The sequence below is a fragment of the Staurois parvus genome, unplaced genomic scaffold, assembly GCF_062004578.1.
Source record: "Staurois parvus isolate SC_StPar_1 unplaced genomic scaffold, SC_StPar_1.0 ptg000486l, whole genome shotgun sequence".
Classification (NCBI taxonomy): domain Eukaryota; kingdom Metazoa; phylum Chordata; class Amphibia; order Anura; family Ranidae; genus Staurois; species Staurois parvus.
In genome coordinates this window covers 2,621,507-2,629,346 of record NW_028318282.1, presented here as the reverse complement: position 1 = coordinate 2,629,346, position 7,840 = coordinate 2,621,507, and the positions used below count along the sequence as shown (strand labels likewise).

Below are 7,840 nucleotides of genomic sequence, written 5' to 3'. Positions count from 1 at the left end.
ACTAGAGGAAAGTTGGGCAACAGCAGGACAATTTTTAAAAGCAAGACCAGGCCTAACTTACTAGAGCCAAGGGGCACAAGCAGTGGCTTTGCAACAAGATACTGCAAAGAATTCAGGAGTGTAAAATTGGCCAGCAGTAGAACAGCTTCAATTAGGAATCGTACATCTAGCTGATTTATGACTTATTTTTATTTTCTTTGGGAATAGGGGGGTATGATAAATGTGAGGGATATACCACGAGGTTGTTTACATGCTGTTAGCATTTTTTGCATTTCGTATGATGCAGCAGTGTGCTGTGAACAAAAAACAGCTCTATGAACAAATAGGACCAAATGAATACTCCACTATGAGAACTTAAAAAAAGCATCATCAACACGAAATAAAAAACAAAAGCAATGAAAAATTATAACCCTTAAATAAAAGTACACTTCTTTTTAAAGAAAAGTTTTAAAGAGAAAAATCTATTGCCAGGACAGCAGTTAAAAGTGAAAATGTACCTAAAAACAGCCCCAAAATAAACTGGAATACAAAGAAATCATAATGATAGAGAAAAGGGTAGAATTTAAATCTGATTGTACTTTGGGTTGATTGCCCAAAGAGCTATCAATTTCCTCACTGACCCTAATATCTTTTTTTAGTTTTTCAGCCTTCCCTGCAACAGTTTAAAATTTACTGAAACTACAGACTACAACTATAGTGATAAGGCTGGGTTAACCAAAGCCTTCCTTTCTAATCCTTTTAAGATTTCTGGTCATAGTTCAAAGGCCATGCGGTCCACTATAGTTTAAAAAATGCTCCCAAGTGAACCTGCACATAGATTTGCTGAGAACAGGAATCTTGAACATGCCAAATTTGCCTTGAAACCATGGTAGCTGTGATCTCCATCCCTAGTTGACATCTGTCTATGATAAAAGGGCAAAACTAAACAAAACTTTAGCTGAGGCTTGATGCCCAAAGTCATGTACAGTTACTTGTATATTTTTTAAATCAAACACTTATGGTCACTCCAGATTTTACCAAGAATTCTTAATAGTTTTGATTTCCTCAAAGCTGTCTTTACATCATTATTCCTTAATGTGTATATAAATGGGTTTAAAAATGGAGTGAAGGCAGTATACATAAGAGCAAGGAATTTGTCATAATGACTACCCTTGGGTCTAACATATACAACAATAGCAGTACAATAGCACAAGCTGGCTACAGTAAGATGGGATGAACAGGTTGAGAAGGCTTTTTGTTTTCCTTCTGAACTCTTAATTTTCAAAATAGCTTTAATTATATGAACATAAAACCCCAAAATAAGCACAAACGGGATCACTGTTGCAAACACTGCAGCTGTACTTGTAACTACATTACTGATAAAGGGGTTAGAACAAGCCAAATTCTGCAATGGAGCCAAGTCACAGAAGAAATGATTAACCTCATTAGGACCACAGAATTCCAACTGAGCTGTGAATATTGTAGGTATGAAAGCTATGATAATTCCAATAATCCAAGGAGCAACTGCAAATTTAACACATTGTGATTTATTCATAATAACTGTATAGTGCAAAGGATTATTAATGGCTAAATCCCGATCAAATGCCATGGCAGCAAGAAGATAACATTCTGTGACTCCAAGAGAATTAAAAGCATACAATTGTGCAAAACATCCCTCAAATGATATCTTTCTACTAGTTTCCAGCAAATTAGCTAGAAGTTTTGGGATGGTGACTGATACAAATATAATTTCCAAGAAAGCAAAAGTACTAATAAAAAAATACATAGGTGTATGAAGTGTATATTCATTTTTTACTAATATCAGTATGACACAGTTCCCTAAAATGCAAACAATGTATGCCAATAGAATAAAAATGAAGAGTAAAGTTTGGAATTGCTTTAAGCTGGAAAAAGCTATAAGAATGAATTCTGTTACCAAAGTCTTATTGATATTATTTATGTAATAGAAGAGTGGGCCCTGCAAATAAATAATAAAGAAATACATTATTTTGTACAAGCATTGTTCACATTTGTCACTTTATATTAATATTATTTGTAAACAAGATTAGAGTTGCACTCCATCATGAATTCTTTAGGGCTTTATTCCATAAAACATGAAATATCAACATACATATTATCTTTTCTCAACAGACCACACTCCCTATACACATGTTACCAGGCTTGCTCACAAGAACAGAGTAGGTGGCATGTCATATCCACTATGAACATTTGTGAATCTAGGACACTTTTACACTGGTCTCCTGCCTGTGCACTAGGATCCTGAACCCACATCGGAGTTGTGGGACATGGATACCTAAGTGGTATCTTTGCTTGCAAGATGACCTGGGCAGCACAGTGGCTAAATAGTTAGCACTTCCACCTGGCAGTGCTAGGGTCATTGGTTCGAATCCCAACCACTGCATCACCTGCCTGGAGTTTGCATGTTCTCCCTGTGCCTGCGTGGGTTTCCTCCGGGTACTCCGGTTTCCTCCCACACTCCAAAGACAAGCTGGTAGGTTAATTGACTCCTCTCTAAATTGGCCCTAGTATGTGTATGTATGAATGTGAGTTAGGGACCTTAGATTGTACACCCCTTGAGGGTTAGGGACTGATGTGAATGTACAATATATATGTAGAGCACTGCGTAAATTGACGGCGCTATATAAGTACCTGAAATAAATAATAAGGTGACCTAAAAAAAATAAATTATGATGACATGTTTGCATTAGGCTGTGCATAAATGGTATGATCCTTGAAAGCGATGTCCCTAGAGTGTGTTCCTTTGTAAATGGGGAACATTATACACAGATACAAGTATTCATTGTCAGGTCTATAGTTTCATGGAAGTAATTGAAAGTTGGATGGATAGGTGGACTGGTGGATAGATGGAGAGAGGATTGTGTGGATGGCTAGATGGGGAGGTTGATGGATATGTGTTTAAAGAATGAAAGGAAAAGGGGTGGATGGATAAATGAATGGTCGGTGATAAGAAAGTATGGGGGTGAGCATGCTGGAGTAATGGATTGGTGAAAAGGAATGATGAATGGGTAAAAAGACTTGGAAGGTAAGATTAGTTATTGTAAAGCTAAGATAGTAATGCTGTTTGTGTAATAACTACATGGACTGTTCCATTCCAAAGTGTCATCCTCCACCTATACCTCTGTTCCAATTGTACCTCCAAGTCCACCTATACCTCTGTTCCAATTTTACCTCCAAGTCTGTCTCCACTGAAGACATTTACCATGTAACAGAAAATAAGCAAAAATTTTGAGTACACATTTCAGGTTAGCTTTTTATACAACTATTCTGAAGTAATGAATCTTAAAGTGTATTTTCACTTTTGCAGTTAAATTTGAGTAGATCTCAATATATGTTTGCTATGTTTTCCCATTCACATAGTATTCCTAATAAAATGTAAAAGATATTTCCTACCCCTGCTGACTGCAAAGTTTTTTTGAACAATGTCATAATGAGTCTGTCCTAAGTCTGTCCTTATTAACATGCCTAGTCTCTAAACTCTTTGTTAGGATAGACAGTGTTCAAATCTAGTTACAGGGATAATTATGATAAACACAGCTAACAAACCCTCTCAAAAACAAAGAGAACTACATACTGGAGCACTTTTCCTTACAAGAGAGTCTAGAAAAGAACATCTAAAAAAAGGCAAGCTGCCATGTTAAATATTTTTTTTTAGAGTTTTTTAAGTTATGCTATCAAATGGATACATGTAACAAATCTAAAGTAGGTGTTATACCAACCTGGCTGCAAAAGTGGAAATACACATGTTACAATGTATTTGAAGTCCAGAGCACTGGCACAAAGAAAAAGCCTTTTGCTGCCAAACACTGTCTGACAAAGGTCCTGTACTGTGCCCTCAGATACTGTATATGCTGCAGTGTCTGGACCTTGTAATACATTATTGGCTTCCATGCTTACTGCCTTTTGCCTGCTAAAGAATGAATCAAAACCTACATTGTACATGCCACCTCATGTTTTCCATCAGATAAAGTCCCTTCAACTCTGAGTCCACCATTGGATCTTATTCTCCTATGCCTACATCTAATGTGCCCACCACTTCTGCAATTAAGACCGTTTCTTATTTGCCATATCTGTCCACAAGCATTAGCCAATACATTTCTTGATTGTTCCACTTTGCCACAGCTATCATCCATCCAGGAAATATAGCCTGCTTGCTGTTGTCTTCAACCATTCTCAGCCATCATACCATTCCACAGGAAAGATAGATCAGTGGGGGTAGAACCATTTCCAGACACACCCTTACAGACTTTTAGAACTCCTCTTCTAATTATTTTGGGGTAATCACCAAGAAAACTGAGTACTGTAAATGTTAGCGCATATAAAAAAAGTATCATGGACATTTTCTGGACAATTTTTCAGGGTGTTTGAATGTTCTCAGTACAAACAGTACTCAAGCAGTAGAAAACTGCTTGGACCAAGAAGAATGGAACACCCAGAAAGTGTTTCCTGAAATTTTAAGTAGCTCATATTGGTGCAAATTAAAAAAAGTAAAGCAGACAATACTATTTTTTGCTCCAAATGCACTAATACAGCTATAATCACCTCAAGTGTTTTCAAAGCATTTTGTGTTAACTTTTCAGCACATCACCACTATAGTGCTTACTATTTTGCTACAGACTGGCTGTATTCCCCCTTTCACAATGTATCTTCATTTGCAAATGGTAATTTTTTGAGGGGGTTGCAGTGGTCTTTAAAACTATTTAATAAAAATGTGAAGATGGAGCTGGGTTCCAGAATAAGAATTTTCCTGTTGAAGAACTTGGCTAGAAGGAGTAAAGAATTGCTGTATGGTGTTAATACACACTTTTATGCTATTTTACCTTTTTTTTTACGAATTTTAAACTCTTCTTCCTCTTTTAATCCTAAGAGAAGCCTAAAGCAAATTTAAATCTTAACTGAACAGCATGTAATATGCTTAAGTACTACATTTAATAAGAAAGCTACTTTTTATTTTTACTATAATTTTTTTTTACACTTTTTTCAGCCTTTGCTACATCTCATTATTGTTCATCTCTTGCAGCCTCTATGCATTCACTTACTGTCTACATGCATGCACTCCACATCGAACTATGCCTATGTAGAACATGTTGAAGCCTCCATCGGAAGCCCATAAGATAGGGAGACAATGCAAGAGCACAACTAGGAGACAAGAACAGAGCATTCTTACTGTTGTCATCATCAGGAAACTATTTCTGAGAAATGCAATGTGGACTTTCATGCAGACATTATTGCAATAAAAACGACAGATTTGCATATTGTAAAAATTACCTTTGCAGGTTTTTTTTCTTACAGGTTAAAAGATTGTTTGAAATTTGAATGATTGTGTTAACACATACTTTAAGTGTAAGATTTAAATAAAAAAAACACACAGCGCCCAGGACCAATCTATTAACAAACAATTATAAGTGAAATGCTGCTGTGCATAGGTATATAAACCAAAACAAATATTCCAATATAAACCAGCGCAAAACACAAATGTTAAATAATAAGTGAATATAAAATTATTATTTTATAAATAATCTTTAAAGTCCAGCGATAAAGGTAAGTGACCACAATCCCTAAATCAAAAGTCCAGTGATCTAAGAAAACTTTCTAAAAAATAAACTTCAGTGCTTCAAATAATTCTTCCACCATCCACCAGTGCCGAAACCAACATAAACCGCACTCACCAGATAATGGTGAGTAAAACACCTTTCAGGATTATTTAGGGCTCCTGGACCCCCTTTGAGGACTCCTCTATTTTCCACCTCAGATCTATGGGTATTTCTCCACTTGTCTCCTCGCCAAATCACCAAGTTCCAAAAAGGAGAAAAAAACTAATAGTGTAATACTGTTATACCCCTTTTTTAATTAATTCAAGCCAAACCACTCACATTTCATAGGATAAAAACCAGCATTTATTTAAGAACATCAAACAAATTTTTGAATAGCAAAATTAATTTCCACGGCTGCTAGGAACTCACAGCAAGATGACAGGTCTTGAGAACGCCCTGTGGGTGGGGCGAAACGCGTTGACGTACTTCCGGTTGGTCCCCCGAACGTCCGACGTCATTTCCGGTGAGTGGAACGCACGCTGAGGGATGCGTTCCAGGCGGCCATTTTTTGACTAGTGAAGAAAGTTTGTTCGTTATGGAGGCTGTCATCTTGCTGTACACAAGGCTGTGAGTTCCTAGGAGCTGTGGAAATTCGTTTTGCTATTCGAATTATTTGAAGCACTGAAGTTTATTTTTTAGAAAGTTTTCTTAGATCACTGGACTTTTGATTTAGGGATTGTGGTCACTTACCTTTATCACTGGACTTTTATTCCTTAGAACAATAAATTTGATGCTGAGCCCTAATTGGTAATATATATGATATCACATCCCTATAGGCATAGATTAATCAAGAAAAAAAGAAGGGTGGGACTTTAAAGGTACTAATCATCATAAAAAGTTTACTAAAAAATAATTACCTTTATTAACATTGTTTGAAAGAAGTCACCATACGTGAGACAAGGAATTGCAACCCTATACATCAATGGTCATCTGTATCATATAAGTTCATCTATCAGAGAATCTTCAGATGGCACCTTGGAACCTCAACGCTTTTCAACTCATACAGAGTGTTCATCAAGAGGAAAAGCAGTGTATTCTGAAATATAAATATACATAGGTAGCAATACCAAGTAACATCATCAATTATAAAAACAACTAGTCAATCATGTTTATAAAAATGCCTACTTTTATATACCCAAAGATGAAATCTAAACACTACTAGATGAATGTATGTCCCCAAGAGAGAGGCCCTCGGGGTGGAATATGATAAAGTGCAAGGGAGAATGACCCAGCCACCTTCTCATAAAATTGAGGCTGAAACTGATAACCTACCAAAAATTAATAATAGTATATATAAGTATAACATATTGGACTAAATCATACATTTCAAAGTATTAGTATAAAAAAAAAAGTGAGCGACTAGCATCTACACTCTCTACCTGTTGCAGATGGATAACCAACTTCAGGGCTTCTAGAATTGCCTTGATAGCACCAAACAGACCCATAGCAAAGATAGCACTGTCTGTATTACAAGAAGCTAGCTTAATAAAGACGACATTTAGGATCAGATGATCACTCGTGACCAATGCCATTGATAGTATTCTTATTCTATATGTGTAACAGCTGGGCAATAAGGGGGCCCATCCTGTGTGGAAGTTGCCTCCCTGAGTCTCCCCCACCTGCCTTCCCCAATAGGATCCCTGCCCAAATGTGGCCATAATTGCCAACCACAACACTTATGGGACTAGCAGGTGACAACTGACGTCACTTCTGGTGCTTCGGATATCACTTCTGGTGTGACCGCTGTCAGCCCAGTCCTGTCTTTGAGACTGACGGCGGTTGCACTGGAAGTGATGTCTGAAGATTCTCTGATAGCTGGAACTTACATGATGCTGATAACCATTGATGTATAGGGTTGTTATTCATTATCTCGTGTATGAAAAGTTGTTTTAAACATTGTTAATAACGTTTTATTTTTTATCAACAAAGGTTTTATGATCATTTGTACCTTTTAAAGCCCCACTCTTCCTTTTGAAAGTAAAAATGCATTTTCTTTTTTCTTTTGTTCAAATACAATATTGCCTGAATATTGTGTATGGTAAGCAGTTTTTATACAGTAAGTGTTGAAGTTTTTATATATGTGTGATTTTGGAATCATGTTGGTAAACAGGTTCAGTGATTACCATTATCCTTGCGCTTCCTTTATAAGGCTAGAAGCATCCATCTATACTTTGCTACAACTTAGGCCAGGATTGGTTGAAACATGTTAGCATCTGTATGGTTTGTAT

The 7,840-nt window shown here is 36.6% G+C and overlaps 1 protein-coding gene across 1 annotated transcript; it reads right to left on the bottom strand.

Annotated features, from left to right (window-relative positions):
• Positions 1–982: 982 nt before the first annotated feature.
• On the bottom strand, positions 983–7,144 carry LOC149452286 (olfactory receptor 10A2-like). Its single transcript, XM_089689556.1, has 2 exons — positions 6,992–7,144; positions 983–1,957 (listed from the first exon to the last, which is right to left on the bottom strand). The coding sequence occupies exons 1-2, from the start codon at positions 7,142–7,144 to the stop codon at positions 983–985; spliced, it is 1,128 nt and encodes a 375-aa protein (XP_089545682.1).
• Positions 7,145–7,840: the final 696 nt, after the last annotated feature.